Here is a 17,417-nt window from a genome sequence, read left to right as displayed (position 1 = left end):
AATGACCCCAGGTCTGCTCTCAGGGTGGGAGGGAAAGTGGGGGCTGAACAGATGTGTCCAGGCCTGCAGGGTTGGGAAGGCAGGGGACAGGTCCGTGTGGTGCAGGGTCTCCTCCATACGCCTATTAAAGGGGCAAGTTTCAGCTTTCCTCTCAGTCTGCCCAGCGGGAGATTCCCACGCTCATAAAGGGCATTAATAACTTTCTCCTGCCTTTTATGTTGTCGGGAGGCCTGTGTCTACCCCATAAAAGGCAGGAGCACGACAGGTCTCCGGGTGAGACCCGGAGTCCTCCAGTCCTCTCCACTGCCCCAAGCTGCCCTGCAGAGCTGCGGCATGGCGAGCCGTTCCTACCGCACCAGCTCCAGCTACGGGGGCAGGAACTTCAGCTCCTGCTCAGCTGTTGTGCCCAAGCCTGGGGCTCGTGGCGGCACCAGCGCCCTGGCCTCCCGTGGGGGCAGCCCTGGGGGGCCGGGCTACCGGCGCCTTGGGGGCTTTGGCAGCCGGAGCCTGTGTGCAGTGGGGTCCCCGCGGGTTGCCGTGAGCTGTGGATGGCCCCTGCGAAGCGGGGGCTGCTTTGGCTACCGGGCAGGGGGCCTTTGTGGGCCCAGCCCGCCCTGCATCACGACCGTGACAGTCAATGAGAGCCTCCTGGCGCCCCTCAACCTGGAGATCGACCCCAACGCGCAGTGCGTGAAGCACGAGGAGAAGGAGCAGATCAAGTGTCTTAACAACAAATTCGCTGCCTTCATCGACAAGGTGGGCCTGTGGGCTTGTTCCCCAGGGCGGTGGATTAGGAAGGGGCAAGGGGTGTGGAACCCAGTAATGGGCTGGGTTCAAATTCTCTGAGTTCTAGCCCTGCTAACGATGAGGACGTGGCATTGAGAGCGTGGCTGAATCAGGGTCTTGGTTTTTAAATGCAATAATGGAAGTGAAAGCCCCAGAGAGAACAGCATGGGTTATCGCTGCTGCGTAACCTGCCCAGCAAGAGCTCACTGTGTGTCTGTGGCCCCATCTTCTGGATCTCAGCCACCACACAGTGAGAGGGGCTGGGTAGGCATCTCTGCATAGGCTGGCGTCTGATCCCCTCCTAGGAGATGCCACCAACCCCAGTGTGAGAGAGGAGCCAGGACGAAGAGGGGCCAGAAGCCCCTTTCCTGCTCCCCCCTGGTGGGGACATGGTAGGAAGGCTGTGAATTGCCAGGACCCCTGCCCCAGATGCCCGCCCCACCCAACACTTACAGGGATTAAAGACCTCAGTTGAGAGACTGGAGGGGCTGTCAAGTTGCACTTCTCTGATGCTGCCGTCTCCCCGCGCCTTCTGGTTGGATACACAGCTCTGCTTTCCTCTGACCCAGTGACGCCCTCTCTGAGAGCCCACAGTCTGATCTCTGGGGGAGGCCGGCCACTGAGGTCCAGGGAGGAAAGGCTCCTCTTCCAGGCCTGACTGGCCTGCACATCTCCACCCTGGGCCTTTGTGAGAGGCGCGCGCCAGGGTGACGGTGGTGCGAGCTTTGCTCTCAGACAAACACCGCCACCAGCAGTGGGCCTAGCTGTGAGCGAAGGCGCTGTGCATGCTTTCTTACCGTGCTGCTGCTGTCCAAGCCCCTCTTCCCTTCCATTGGCACAGAGAAGCTGACTGAGGCTCATGCGGTTATTCATTGCACAAGGACACCCCCCAGGGTGGGGGAGGTCGATGTCCAGCCCAGGCTCTCTGCTTGCTGGGCTGTGAGCCCTGGCAGGGGGCTGCGTCTGCCTGGAGGGGCGCCTTTTCCTAATTTGCTCAAAAGGGTGCAGACTTGGGCTCTTTGCACGTGGCCTTTTGGGCATCACCCAGATCTGCTGCCCTCTCTGTCATGAGGGGTCAGTTCTGGTCTGGGCAGGGAGACTCACACTGCTGCACCCGGCTGGCTTTCCCTCCCTTGGGGTTGCTGACAGCCACCCACCTCCTCCCAGCATCCTTCCTTGGAGATGAGCTCCAGGTGTGCAAACAGCATTGCAGTGCTGGGGCTAAGGCTGCAGGGCAGGCAAGTCAGAGAGCTGCCTCCACGGCCTGGGCCTGCACGTGAAAACCCAAGGCAGGTGCCTTTGGGATAATCAGAGTTTTGGTTGCTTCTCCCACAAGCATGGACAATTGAGAGTCGCTTTATGCCAGGCTCATACTCCCTAAGGTTAGGGCTTGAGAAGAGATCACCTAGTTTAGGGCTGGTAGCTGTGTGGGGCCTAGAGGATGCACGAACGAAGCCAGGCTGAGAGGCACGCCCGCCTAGAGGGGCAGCACAGCGACTCACCGCCAGATGCAGGCCGGTATCCCTCGAGATTCCTGTCTGTCAGGGTCAGGAAATCAGGAGTCTGGCCTGAAATCTCTCAATTACGAAATGTTGGCGATGAATCTGATTTTTATAAAACAGCATGCAGGCCAAATAAACCATGCCTATGGGCCAGAGAGGGCCTGGGGGCTCAGTGTACACTTGCTGACGTCTTCCCACGGCCTCAGTTTGCAGTGAGGTCCACAGAGAAGGAGGCACAGTGGCTTGGATAGTGGCAGAGCTGGGTAGTGAGAGAGCTCCTAGCTCCTGGTCCAGGGTCCCCTCCGGGGCTCCTGTGCCCCAGGATCAGAGGGGGAGTCACGGTGGGTGCATTTCTTCATCACTGCCATAAACATGCTCACAAACTCAGCAGCTTTAAACCACACAAACTTATTATCTCCTGAGGCTGAAATCAAGGTGTTGGCAGGATGGCACTTCTTTCTGGAGGCCCTGGGGGAGACCTGTTTTTGGGACATGCAGGCTTCTGGCAGAATTGAGTCCCATGTGATTGTAGGACCGAGGTCGCTGTCCCCTTGCTGGCTGGCTGCTGGAGGTGGTTCTGTTTCTAGAGGCCGCCAGCATTCCTTGGCTCACGACCCCTTCTCCTTCCATCTTCAAAGCCAATGAGAGTGGCTGAGTACTTCTCATGTTTCAAATCTCTCCTCTGCCTGCTTCTTCTGAGCATCTCTCTCACCCTCCTGTCGTCGTCTTCCACTTAAAGGCCTATGTGACTACTTTGAGGCCACCTGGACAGTTCAGGATAATCTCCTGATTTTTAGGTCCCTAACTTTAATTCCCCCTGCAAGGTCCCTTTTGCCATGGCATGCAATATATTCACAGGTTCCAGGGATGGGACATTTTTGAGGGGCCATTTTTGGTATACCACACATGAGCTGGGGTATTTTTTCAGAATCAGATGTTATTTTGTTCTGTGCAGCATAAACAAATCACACATAAATTGTGTGCCCTTTCTGGGAGATGAGGATGTGGCGGGGGGAGTCACCTGGGGAACGGTTGTGACCCACACTTTCAGACTTTGCCAAATGATTTGGCCTTTGAGAGAAGGTCACAGGCTGCTGCAGGTCAGGGGCCACCGCCAGGGGCAGAGAGGGCTCTGGGGGGCCAGGCACCTCCCAGGGTTCCCCCTGAATCTCCTTCCCCCATCCCGAATGGCAGGTGCGCTTCCTGGAGCAGCAGAACAAGCTGCTGGAGACCAAGTGGCGGTTCTACCAGGACCGCAAGTGCTGCAACAGCAACCTGGAGCCGCTGTTCAGTGGCTACATCGAGACGCTGCGGCGGGAGGCGGAGTGCGTGGAGGCCGACAGCGGGAGGTTGGCCTCGGAGCTCAACCACGTGCAGGAGGTGCTGGAGGGCTACAAGAAGAGGTGAGGCGGCCAGGCTGGGTGTGGTTATAGGCATGGGGTAGGTCTTGGCACAACTCTCGTGGAAGTGGAGACAGCTGAAGGTCAGGGTCCTTCCAGGCTGCCTATCTATCTGACGGCTCTGCTTTGTCCATCTGCTCCATCTTGTCTTGGCTCCCAGCTCTTGCGGCCCCATCCTGGGAACTGGGGGAAGATTTGGAGAGAAAAGCTCCCAGCCTGGGAGGGGTGGGGCACACATCCGGGGCACAGACTGACCCAGAGATGGAGGGAAAGGAACAAATGAAACAGGCAGATGGAGACGGACAGGGCTGGAGAGTAGAATTTGGGAGCAGTCAGCGCTAGGATGGGTGGAAAAGGAAGGTCCCTGGAGGAATTCTTGAAGGTGATCTGGCCGATGCCATTCAAGGTGTCTGATGAACTTGGATAATTCTTTTATTTACAGATAAATCATCAGGCTCTTGTGCAAGGCTCCACAATTCAAAGGCCCACATAAACCTTCCGTTGTAACGCAACTTCTTAATTTTGACCATTAGCTAGTTTAAACTCAGCAGGTCACTGTTAGCTTGTCCCTCTTTACCTGGTAGATACAGACAGAGTGAAGGGTGATTTTGACGTAACTGGTCCTGGTAATTCTAATTGGAAGTAATTAGAATTCTTGTCTTGGAAGATCAGGTTTTCCCAGCCAGAGGGACCCAGCAGTGGGTTTTCACTTCCCTTGGAGGGATGCAAATTCAGACACGACTCTGTTCGCAGGTGTCAAAGTCCGCCTCGCAGTCTGGGGGTGTGAGGGCCGGTAATGACATGGCTCACAGTTTACAGCAGCCCAAATTACCCTGTCATTAAAAAGCTGTGAAACCCCGCTCTGGGAACTCTGGCCCCCTTCTCACCTGGGGCAGGGCTGCCCTGGGGCGGAGACCTCATGGACAAGAGCAAGGGATGGGCCAGGCCAGTGGAGGAGGGTGGTGGGAATGCCCCCACAGTCCGGGCATGGTGGCTTGTTCCGGGATTTCCAGTCCTGGGGTGCTGGGGGAGGGGTGGCTCCACGGAGCTTTCTGTTTTGGATGGTTTTAGGGTTGTAAGGCCCCCGGAGGGTCTGTCTTTCAGTCACCCCACAAACATTTACTGAGGGCCTTACTACACCCCACCCAGGCCATTGGACTCAAGGCGCAGAGAGAGTAAACGCCTCACCTAAGGTTTTGCAGCAAATTCAGTCCAAGCTTGGACCAGCAACCAGGGGCTTGGACTCCATGTCCAGGGCCCTTTTGATGAGTTCTTTGTGGCGGAGAAATAGAAGTCCCGAGGGGCCAAGCGTCTCCTCCCAGGGTGCACAGAGAGTCGAGTCGAGGGCCCTCATCCCCAGGGCCTCACCTGTGCCCTCTCTCCTCAGGTATGAAGAAGAGGTGGCCCTCAAGGCCACGGCAGAGAATGAGTTTGTGGTGCTGAAGAAGGTGAGCGACTCTTCCCACATGGGCAGGAATTAAATCCTGTGCGCTGGGCGCTCGGAGACTGAGCAGCTTGCCAAGTTCGCCTCAGTCTGGTTGTGGCGGCTGAGCACTCGAGTCCTCTGGCGGAGGGAGATGGTCAGCCGGTCAGGCTGTGGAAGTCCCCTTGGCCCCTGTGCAGGGACCCAGACCCTGCTGATGGAAGCTTCTTAGAAAGAAAACCTCATCATGCACTGTTTGCATTATTGTAAACTCCCTGATTAGCTGAAATGGTCACTTTTAAATCCTTTTCCCTCTCGCGTGGACATTGCCTCCTGCCATCATCCCCGATGGGGGAGTGCTGGTTCTCAGCTTGCTGGGGCTCTTGTGAGCCGCGGCCCTCACTCAGTGCAATTGCAGGTGATGAAAAAACCAGAGGGAAAACTGCTAATGATTTCTCTTTGGTTTCAAATTGGTGAGTTGCCAGGTATACTAACGCTCTTTAACAAATAATGTGCTTGCCAGACACCTTATTTGTGAGCAATCACGGAATGGAGAAAGGGCTGGTAGAAAATCCACTTAGTCTCAGGCAGCGAAGTCAGCTGTTTGGGTGTTGGGCGTTGCCTAACCTGGGCACCAAGGACGACCTGCGGGAGAGGTTTGCCTGCGGCTCTGTGACGGCCACATGGTCACGCTCTGTGGGCCAGTTTGGCTCAGCAGCAGCGGCAACCCGATGTTTCGGGCTGTGATACTAGGTCATCTGCTTTAGCAAGGTTCCCAATTCTGATGGAAGTGGAGAAAAGTCTGTGGGGTTCAGACTTCTCTCTACTTCCTATCCCAGGTGGTCCCACTGATGTTTATGTGATGGGAGGTAAGGTCAGTGGCAGACAACAAAGGCCTTGTGCCTCCTAGAGGGGCCCTGAAGGTGAAGACGAGAAGTCCAGCTTAGACTCGGAATTGCAGGGTAGATGGTCAGAGAGCTGGGCCAGAAGATGGCCTCAGGGCCCCTGGAGCACGCAGAGGTCCAGGGACACTGAATGACCCATGTCCCACCCTCTCCTGTCTGCCTCCATCAGGACATAGACGGTGCCTATCTGCGCAAGGCTGACCTGGAGGCCAATGTGGAGGCTCTGAAGGAGGAGATAGGCTTCCTGCAGGCCCTCTACGAGGAGGTGAGTCTCTTCCCATCTCTGGAGGAGCCAGTGAAGGAGCAGACGCAGGAGGGTGTTCTGTCCTGGTGCCCGGGTTCTGGGGAGAGCTGTCCCCTCCTTATTCTTCCAGGACCTCACATCTTTTCCTTTTGTGAGCAGGGGAATTTTCTCCTGTTCAGGCCTTTCTTCAAATGGAAATGGGTGATGCCTTTCCTTTAGAATGATTTGAAAGACTGTGGGGGGTGGGGGCTGGCCCCGTGGCCGAGTGGTTGAGTTCGTGCTCCGCTTTGGCGGCCCAGGGTTTTGCTAGTTCGGATCCTGCAGGCAGACATGGCACCACTTGTCAGGCCATGCTGAGGCGGCGTCCCACATGCCACAACTAGAAGGACTTAGAACTAAAAATATGCAACTATGTACTGGGGGGATTGGGGAGAAAAAGCAGAAAAAAATAAAATAAAATAAAAAGAAGATTGGCAACAGTTGTTAGCTCAGGTGCCAATCTTTGGAAAAAAAAGAAAGACTGTGGTTCTTTGCCTGTTTACACAGCACGACACGAAGTGGAGATTTGACAATATAGGTAAAGATGGTATATAGATATGGTAATATTTTATTAATTCAGGAAGTGTGAAAACCCAATTAGAAAACCCCGGACTCTAAATCCGATTGGTTGGGTTGATAGGAAAGCCACAGCTGATCTGGATGGTTCAGGCCCCAAGGGGAGGGATCGGTCTGTCCCTATGCATAGGCATCGGCCTCTGTTGATCCAGGTGTTAATGGAATGCCACCTTACTCGTGGCCTTGAGGCCATGGTCCAAGTTCTAGCCTTTTCCTCTGAAAGCTACACTTTAAAATTTTTCCTGACTTGCCAGTAGTTTTCTAATTTATTTCCTAAAGTTTGGGAGTTGGGACTGTTTTTGGGATTACCCGAGGAGATGGGAATGGGAGCAGGATTTGGAGATGAGCACACTGGCTGTTGTCTCCGACAGGAAATCTGCCTCCTTCAGTCACAAATCTCCGACACCTCGGTGGTGGTCAAGATGGACAACAGCCGGGAGCTCAACATGGACTCCATCGTGGCTGAGATCAAGGCTCAGTACGATGATGTCGCCAGCCGCAGCCGGGCCGAGGCCGAATCCTGGTACCAAACCAAGGTGGGCTGGGCTGGGCAAGGAGGCTAGCCGGAACCTGGAGCTTCCCCGGGAAATGTACCCATGCATTCAGTGGGGCTGCAGCGGAGGTCGAGCAGACCAGGGGAAGGAGGCAGGACTACTGCAGAAGAGCAGTGGGCTGGCTCTCCGGAGGGACATCCCCGCACCCTCTCTAGCTACATTGCAATCAATGGCTGTTTCTGCTTGTTTGTCTCCCAACCTGCAGTGCGAGGAGATGAAGGCCACAGTGACCCGGCAGGGCGAGAATCTCCGCAGAACCAAGGACGAGCTCAGCGAGCTGAACCGCATGATCCAGAGGCTGACGGCGGAGGTGGAGAATGCCAAGCAGCAGGTGAGGGACGCGGACACCCCACTCCATGCACCTGCTGATTCCGATCTGCTTTCTGCCTGCCGTCTTTGGGGAGGCTTCTAGTTTAACCACCTGCATCCGAAGGACCAACAGTGCACAAAACATTTGAGGCAGAACGTTGGTCTGTCTACCATCTCTGAATCTTGCTCTTAGCTCCCTCCATATCCCTTCACCGTTTCTCTCCCCTAAACACACCTCAGACAACATGGTCTCCCGCTTTCTCTCTCTCTCCCCACCTCTCTTGATGGACTCGAGGTGCATGGACCTGAACTGACCACACACCACTCTGTTCAGAGGGCACACTACCCCCATTTGTGCGTTTCTGTAATTTGAAATTGTCTATTCTTCCTCTTCAGTTCCATTCCCCCCCCCCATCCCCAGCACTCATTCTCTCGTATTAGTGTACGTCCTTGTAGTCCATCTTTCGTACATATATTTACACGAATGCATAAATAGGCTTTATATTTATATAAAATTTTTAGTGTTTTAGATTTACATAGTGATATTACGCCATAAATGTCATTCTGAGTCCTCCCTTTGCGAGTTCACATTATGTCTTTGAAATCCATGCATGTTACTCTAAATGGCCGTTTCCTGATTTCTGTTGCATGGAATTCTCTAATATTCATAGACCATCATTTCCTATTCATTCCTTTTTTGATATGTACTTAGTTTGCCTCCAAGTCTTTGCAACAACAACCAGTTGTATGTATTTTTATATGTGTCTCCATGTGCACCTATATGGGAGACGTTTTGAAGGTATAACGCAGTAAGTGGAACTGTAGGGTTGTAAGACATGGGCGTATTTACTTTCCCTAAACACCAGCGGAGTGCCGTGCCGGCGTGCGCTCCCAGAATCTGCACGGGAGGGCTTCTGCCCCAGCACACGCTGTTATGGGACTTACAAATTCCTGTGGATCTAATAGCTGTAAATCTGCAGGCAATTGTTATTTTCATTTTCATTTCTCTGGTTAACTACGACGTGGAATGTCTCCTCATTCACTGACTACACATGTGCGTTTTCCTGTCATCTGCTCATTCTCCTATTGCAATTCTTGTCTTTTTTCTTGGTGATTTGCAGCACACCCTCGTCCATTCTCTCCAGACTGTAGCCCCTTGTCAGTTATACACGTTGCAACGAATCTTCTCTCAATCACTAACTTGTCTGTTTACCTTGTCTGAGGTCCTTTACTAAACAGAAATCTTTAACCTGGGTGTGGCCAGCTCCATCAGTTCTTACCATAACGGTTTATGCTCATGAAAGTTGTGGGCACAGTGGAATCCTCATGCATTTTTGTCCTTACTTCTCACATTTACGTCTTATTCATCTGAACTTTATTTTTTCTATATACAGTGAGTGGGGTTTTAATTTAATTCTTCTACATATAGTAAGAAAATTTATTGTGTAATCCATCCTTTCCTCACTCGTTTGTGATACCGCTTCTATCACAGTACTGAGTTCCGCCATATACCTGAGTTTCCACATCTTGGCTATTGTGAATAACTCTGCAATGAACATGGGAATGTTAATATCTCTTAGAAATCTTGATTTCAATTCTTTTGGAGAAATATCCAGAAGTGGGATTCTGGTTCATATGGTAGATCTATTTTTGATTTTTTGAGGAAGCTCCATATTATTTTCCACAGCCGCTGCACCATTTTACATTCCCACCAACAGTGTGCAATTTCTCCACATCCTCGCCAATGCTTGTCTTGTTTTTTTAATAACAGCCCTCCTGACAGGTGTGAGGTGATTCTCATTGTGGTTTTGATTTGCATTTCCCTGATACTCAGTGATGTTGAACATTTTTTCATATACCTGTTGGCTGTTTATATGTCTTCTTTGGAGAAATGTCTATTTAAGTCCTCAGCCCACTTTTAAAATTGGGTTATTAGTTTTTTTTTGCCATTGAATTGGAAGCATTCCTTATGCTTCCCTAAGTGGGGCAGAAAGGAGGAGCCGTGGTCAGTGTGTTGGCATTGTAAATGGGAACTTCTTTTGGCACGCTGATCTCCGTGGACCAAAGATCGAGACCCCGTACATTGACCTCTGAAAACCTGGGCTTGGCACCGATTAACTGGTAGCTTAGGGCAAGTCACAGCCTTTCTGAGTCTCGGTTTCTTCATCTGCATAGTGGGAATAACAACACCTCTTCTGATGAGCTCATAGAGTAACTCCAAGTGCAAATAAGATCACTCTGTGAAAGTGACTTGTGAACCAGCAACGGTAAACAAACGTGAGATAATATAATTATTATCGGTCCTATTCCAATGCCAGCATTTCCTCCCTCTAATGCCTCACCATGGACTTGAGTTTTGCAATAAAGTGGTACAGAAATGAAGGAAGAAAGCCCCAAATGCCTATGTCCCTGCCTAGTTAATTTAACAGTTGACCATTTGGAATGGAGGTGAAACAGGATGACTCGCTGGGGTCGCCACAGTCTGCATCCTTCTCCAGCTCCTTCCGCCTCTCCTTCCCCACAGCGCTGCAGGCTGGAGGCGGCCGTGGCTGAGGCGGAGCAGCAGGGTGAAGCGGCCCTCAGCGACGCCCGCTGCAAGCTGGCCGGGCTGGAGGAGGCCCTGCAGAAGGCCAAGCAGGACATGGCCTGCCTGCTCAGGGAGTACCAGGAGGTGATGAACTCCAAGCTGGGCCTGGACGTGGAGATCGCCACTTATCGCAAACTGCTGGAAGGGGAAGAAATCCGGTGAGGATGGGGCTCAGGGTCATTTCACACGCCCTCTCAGGTCTAGAAGAGGGCCTCGCTGGACCATCATCCTCCAGGCAGAGAGCGTTCAGACTGGGAAAGACTCTAGAATCACGCACTCCAACCACTTCCCCACTTTCAGATAGGGAAACTGAGGCCTGGAAAGGGGAAGGGGCTTGTCCAAACCCACAGCTAGTTGGTGGTAAAGCCAAAATGACACCAGCCTCTGGTTAGCACTCTAGTGACCCTCCAGCTGCACCTAGAGCTCATCCCAAGGCAACCACTTTACCTTGTTGTCTGAAAGGATGTTTCTGCAATCCCATCTGGGTGGGTTCTAGAAGCTGGAGTCACTCAGAAGATTCAGTAAAGGGCGTTTGACTTGGGATGCACAGACAAGGAATCCTGTCAACCTACATTGTCTGGTGTTCAGACCAGCAAACAGAAATGAGCAGCTCGGGTCCTTGCTTCGCAGGGGAAGATGGGGCAGACATCGATCCACCCTGCAGGTGACGGGGGTTACTGCCCCAGGGGGCTGTCGAGGCTCTCAGAGGAGGAGATAAAGAGCTGAGGGGGTAGAAAGGGGACTGTTTGAACCAAGAATCCGGGACAGGTGCAGTCAGCATGGGAGCAGTGCACGGCCTCCAGCCTTGAGGAAGCCAGATTGTTATTGCCTCCCAGCTGGGTCCCACTGCAGGGAACAGGCTAAACTGGGCAGAAGACTATAGAGGTTAGGATCATGGGCTGTGAGCCAGACCACCTGGGCTCCAACCCCAGCCCTACCACTCACCAGCTACGAACCTCTAAGACTCAGTGTCCTAAGCTGTAAAACGGATAATCATGAAACCCAGCACTTTAGGCTGGTGCAAGGATTAAACGAATTAATGGAACTTAGGAAGCACAAGCAGGAGCAGGTTGGTATCAGAATAAGAACCGCTCCATCCAGGGTAGCGAGGCGGGCCGACGCCATGGAGAGGCTCCTTATTAACCTGGTCAGTGCTAGAAACCTGACATGAGTGACATTCCCGGCAGCTGGCCGTGCTGCTGGATTTGCACCGTGCTTGACCCAAGCAGGTGAACTTTTTGTCTATTTCATCAGGCCTTTGAGTGACTGTCTCTGACTTTGCACCTATAAGCCCCCAACCCACTCACCAGCATCCAGTGAGGGACCCAGCATTTGTACCATGAGAAGTATTTTCGTTGTGCTAATGATCATTCGTGTATTCATAACTCAGTCACATAATGAATGAGGCACTGTCCCCACCCCGTGAGATCTGCAAGGAGGTTTAGCGTACTGGGCCTTCGTATTGTGGCTGTTGATCTGTTAATACACCTTCTCCTCTTGGTATTTAGCACATTTAATTGGATTGCACAAGCAATGCTCATTGCAGGGAATACAGAAAATAAAAACAGTCATCGTCACTCGACTCGGATACGGCTGCTGCCAGCATGGTGGCTCAACAGGCGCCATGATGGGTATTGGGTAGAGTCTTCTGGAAGGGCACAGTGCCAAGGCTGCGGCAAAGCCCGATTCACACGGCAGGAAAGGGAGCCCAAAGCACACGTCCTCACTGCAGGCTGCTGCGCGGAGGAGGGCTCTGAGCCAGGTCGGGTGGGAGCGACTAGGGCTTTCCTGGAGGAAAGGTTTGAAGCTGGGGTTTAAGAAAGGGGAGACATAGACCAGAAAGTGCAGTGGGTGTGAGGGAGGAGGAGCGTTAAGGAGAGCCCCCGCAGGGGTATAAAGGTCCCCTCATTAACGAGATGTTCATAGTGTTAGTAGCAAACTCTCTCATCGGATTTACTGTGTGTCAGTCTCTGCTTGTGGGCGCTTTCCAGGTAGAGCTTACGACAATCCTAGAAGGCGGGTTTTATCATTCCCACTTCACAACTAGGGAAACTGAGGCACATAAAATTTAGGTGACCTGCCCAAGGTCACTCAGCTGGGAATTGGCTCAGCTAGATTTGACCCCAGCTGGCCTGGCTCCAGAGTCCAGGTTCTCAGCCACTGCACCCTCCAGCTTCCCTCAGCATTTATCAAGTCAAGTGGACGTCTGGGGTAGCACTTAAAATTGTGGGATAAAAAATGGATCAATTTGGACGAGAGGCAAGTTTTTGCCAGGGGTGTCCAGTTAGGCAATTGCTACTCCCATCACCTATTTCTTTGCCTTTGCTCAAATTTCCAGCTGAGGGACAAGGAGGATGACCCACACCGCAACCCCATCTCTCCCTTTCAGTCCACCATGTTTCCACGGCGGAGAAGCAAACAAGGCCTAAGGTGGCCTTTTGGGTCCTGAAACCTAACATTCCCCTGTTCTTCTGGGATCTTGGGGAGCAGGGCCAACACTGAGGCTATCTCAGTGTCTCAGGCGGGCAGCGCGCGCCCAGCCCCTCCCCCCCTCCCCTCCTTCAGGATGGAGCAGAGTGGGTCTGCCACAAGGGCAGAAGGACTCAGTTCTAACGGCTCACCCTCTCCTCTCTCCTGCAGGCTGTGTGAAGGCGTGGGCTCAGTCAACATCTGTAAGTTGGGTGTGTGCGTGGGCGCGGTTCTTCTGGGTGTCCATAGTCTTAGTATTGGGTTGCATCTCACTGGTAACTGAACCTCTGTCCATGGGGCACTGGGTGAGGGAGATAGGAGCTGAAGTCTCTGAGATCTGGAGAGAAAGATGGCCCCAAGTTGGCCCCTACATGGATCCATGTGGAACATCCATGAAGCCTAAGCAAATGAATGTGGCAAATTCTGATCTCCTAATTGTTCTGCAGATAGAGCCTAAGTCGTTCAATGACACACAGAATACTCCTCAAGAGGCTCGATGTTTCAGTAAGAAGAAGCACTGCATGTACATTCTGATCAGCTGGGGCCCCTGCAGGCAACTCTGAAATCTGTATCTTTAATAATCCAGTGTGTACGCAGCCCCTAGGCTAGGTGTCTATCTATTTCCATCACCTTTCCAGCAACCGTATTTCCAGATGGTGGCTCTTTTGTGATCCATCAGTTTTTGCTCGAAGATGTATAAACACTTCTCAACATTAGTCTGGTTCAAGTAAAGTTAGGTGTGCAATTTGGTAACTCCATTCCTTCAAGAAGCAGATGGCAATGGGTTTAGGTTTGACTGTAGTTTTAAAAGATTCATGTTGCTGGTCCCTTGGAGTGTGAAGAGAATTAATCATTAGTTCCAAAAATTCCTGGGTCATACCACGTCTGGGATAGAACAGAATTCTCACTCGGTGTCTCTGTCCACAGGTGTGAGCCGTTCCCACGGTGCTGTGGCCTGCGGGGACCTCAGCTCGACCGTTTCTCGTGGCCTGGGGGGCGTAACCATCAGCAGCGGTGCCCTCTGCTCCCCCTCTGGGGTGGGGACCTGCTCCATGGCAAGATCTGTGCGGTTTGCATAGTGGGGGGATGGATGGCGTCTGATGAGGGGACAGGAGGGGGACGGGAGGGGGAAATGTGTCTCTCCCAGGCCCCAATATTAGTTTAGTAATTTCCCGTTACTGGGAACCCGGAGCTAATAGTCCAGTTTTCTTCTTACTGGAATTACGATTTAACCTTTGAGTGCAAACCCTGGACTTGGCATTCTGCCGCCTCTGTTGATTCTCCCCTCCCTGTGGTCCGGGAAAGGGACCTAAAGGCTTTTTGATACAAACTGCTTAGCCACTTTCTTCCCCAACTAATTCAGGTTAGCAGACCTTACTAAGTAGTGACCGTGGGCCAGGCCCTCTGGGAAGGGAGCCCCGTGGCGGGATGGCGGTGCATGGGGGCACCTCTGTGCTCGCCCTCGGACGAGGGGCTGTGCACGCCGCCACACCGTGGAGGGGGCTGCAGGGGCGCTGGGGCTCCAGGAGGCCGTCACTCAGTCTTAGAGATTGTGTGTTCCCAGAGCGTCCCCCAACTATTCGTATGTCAGGATGGACAGATTGACTGAGGGTAACTGGCTGAGGTTTCTGCTGGTGGAGGTTTGGAATTTTACTGTATTTGGATGATTCACGTTGTGGCTCTTTCTCTCGTTTTTGGTGCGCATGATTAAATGGCGATGGTGAAAGGCTTTCTCCTGGTAACCAGGTGCGTGCCTGCCTCCTTCCTTGTCCTCCCAGCCCACCCAAAGCCCTGATTGTCTCGGTGCTTCTCCAGGTGGGGTCCACGGACCACGACCTATGACCCACGTCAGGATCCCTGGGGGGACTTGTCACACATGCAGATTCTGGGCTCCATCCAGAACTACTGAATCAAAAGTTCTAGGGGTGACCACAGGAATCTGAACGTACACGGGCTCCCAGGTGATTCCCACAGGATCTGAAGTTTGAGAACCACTGGCGTATGGGCCAAGGGAACAGGAGGGTCAGAAAGTTCTGGCCGTGGAGGTGACTTTCCCTCTGATTCTCACAGGATCACATCATCTCTTTGCATTTCTCCTTTGACTTTGCCAAAAGATCAGAACCCATCTGGGCCACCCATGCCGGGGCAGAGTGGGGCCAAAGATAGAAAAGAAGAGGAGAAGGGAGCCTGTAGTCACAGCACCTGCTAAGTGGCTGGCACATCATATGTGTATTTCATTCATTGCTCACAGCAACAGTATTATCTTCACTTTATAGATAAGGAAATTAAGGTCCAGAGAAGTTAAGTAACGTTGCTAAGCTCATACGGCTAGTCCAGGATCCAAACTGAGATCTGGGGAATGCCAATGTTCACACACTTCCTGCTGCCTTACCCCAGCTCTTCCTTCAGACTAAGCATCCCAGCTCATCAGACGCTCCCAGATGAGGGAGTCTAACACTTCACAGGTAAGAGATGGAGGTGACATAAAGGAACCTTCTGGAAGCATTTGTAGAAACATCTCCCCAAAGCCTCTGCTCGTCAAGAATCTTGGACGATTTTATTATGGAGCAATTAATACAGGCCTCTTATGTGGGAACCCAGAATTAAAACTCAGGGCTTGTGGATTTCCCCTGATGGCCTAGGACGGGGGCAATCGAGTGGGGAACTCTGTCTCGTCCTCTTCCGGAACTGACAATCCCCAACAAGTCCCACCTGGAGAAGTCTGTTCAGAGACCTCTCTGATGCAAGCGTGTCCCCCTGGGTGTGAGGACGTGGAGACAGGGGTTTCTGAAGGACAACTTTCTTTCACCTGTTTTACAGGAAGAACTCTACTTTTCCCATCTTGTTTTGTTTGGGGCAAAAGAAAAAAAAAAGGTTTAAAAAAAAACCTGACTGGGTGGAAGGTATTTTGCCACAAGAATACATATTTGATCTCAAGCCTTAGAAAACCCTTTGAGCAGTTGCCCCTGGCAATGCAGTAGTCTGATGCCTCCAGAATGTGTCCCCAGGGGGCACATCGGCCCCTGGGTCCCAGGAGAACCAAGGTCTTGTTAGTATAGTGCTCTCCTCCTCTCTGACTCCTGGACGGAGAGGGTCCCAGGGGCTACATCCTGAGTGCATCACCGTCTGGATCCCACCAAGTTTGAGTGGGGGTAGGACTAAGTTCAAGGCGCCACCAGCCCTGCTCTGAGGAGGGAAATGGGTCCCACGGGGCACCTGCTGCCCTGGAGGCGGAGGGTGGGGTCTGCACTTCCTTCTGAAGATGGTGGTGGAGGGTGTGTTTACATGTTTGTGCCTGGTGGTGTCTCCATTTTTAATGCAGAAGCTCACACTGTGAGTGCTGCCCCAACTCCACTCCCTGCTACCCAGCTCTCACCACCCCATCCAGTAGCGCAAAGGGAGTCAGAGCGGGCACGTTGGGGACCTCTCTGTTTCTGAACAAAGCAGAAATGGGCAGGGATTTCCAGGAGCACAAAGGGATGTGGGGAGGGTGGGGGGCAGGGAAGTGGTGTGAGGCAGCTGTGAGCTGAGCCTCTTTCCCCTGCAGGTGCCCCCACCCAAGGAGAGCAAAACGTAGTGCAGGGGTCCTCATCACTCTAATTCTCAATGAACAAAACACTCAGTACAGTCACCCCTTAATGTCTGTATCCTCAGAAAGCAGCAGGGGTGTGAACATGCAGACAAAGGGCAGTTCCCAGGTGGTCGTTTCCGAGGTCCATGTCCATTGCAAAGAGGGACACACTTTGGCTTGAGTTTCTCACTATGCTTGGCTCTAATGAGGAATGACACCAATTTGTATTTTCTGAGATTCCCAAAGACTGAAGCAGGGAGCAGTTGGAGATACTGGGCCGGGGGAAGGAGCCGGCTTTGTGAGGACAGTTCAAGGCACAGGGGCTTTGAGACTTTGTGGAGGCCTGCTTGTGGCCTCTGAGATGAAAGGAGAGGATTCCAAACCCGGGCTGACCTGATGTTTTGAAAGGACCATCCTCCATACTTCCTAACCCTTTCGGGATCCTGTGTACGTTGTGGGGGACACTGACTATTCAGATGGGAGCAGAGTAGACAGAAGGTCTGATTTTCTCTGACGAAGGTCTCAGCTTGGTTTGTGGAGTTTCGGAGGAAACAGGCGCCAGGCAGGAACCCCTCGCACGGGCCCACCTGAGTGTGGGGCCGCTCGCTCTTCTGGCTTTTCCCTGCTCTCTCCATTTCAGACACCTGGACTTCTCCTTTGTAAGTTTTTTACTAATAAAACTTTAATCCTTAGTTACCCCTGGATTGTACCCTTTGCTCTCTGCGGGAATAGCTCTTTTATCAGGGCTATGGGAGCCCCAGGATCCTTTGATCCAGAAGAGCTCGCTCTGGATCTTTGCTGTGGGCTGTGAGGACGGCTTGGGGAGGGGACTCCTCCCATAAGCCAGAGGCACCTGGGGATGGCAAGTCCCTTGACTCATCTTTGCACACAAAACACGGAAACTTATTAAAAAGCTTATTAATGTCTGCCAGCTCCTGGCTGTTTGACTTTTCAAGGCATGGTGTTGTATTTTCTGCTTATTCGATTTGGCATTTTAGTTATGCTTGGTACCAGACCATGGTACCATCAAGTTGTTTTCCCTAAGCACAGAC

General features: G+C 52.4%; 1 protein-coding gene across 1 annotated transcript; it reads left to right on the top strand.

Moving 5' to 3' along the window:
• The first annotated feature begins 268 nt into the window (after positions 1-268).
• LOC124245731 (keratin, type II cuticular Hb5-like) lies at positions 269-14,536 on the top strand. The gene is made up of 9 exons (XM_046673416.1): positions 269-756; positions 3,483-3,691; positions 5,076-5,136; positions 6,186-6,281; positions 7,247-7,411; positions 7,635-7,760; positions 10,263-10,483; positions 12,966-12,997; positions 13,722-14,536. Exons 1-9 carry the CDS (start codon positions 334-336, stop codon positions 13,871-13,873), a joined length of 1,485 nt encoding a protein of 494 aa, XP_046529372.1. The 5' UTR covers positions 269-333; the 3' UTR covers positions 13,874-14,536.
• The last annotated feature ends 2,881 nt before the right edge of the window (positions 14,537-17,417 follow it).

This window comes from Equus quagga, chromosome 1 (genome assembly GCF_021613505.1).
Source record: "Equus quagga isolate Etosha38 chromosome 1, UCLA_HA_Equagga_1.0, whole genome shotgun sequence".
Classification (NCBI taxonomy): domain Eukaryota; kingdom Metazoa; phylum Chordata; class Mammalia; order Perissodactyla; family Equidae; genus Equus; species Equus quagga.
This window is presented reverse-complemented; position numbering and strand designations above follow the sequence as displayed.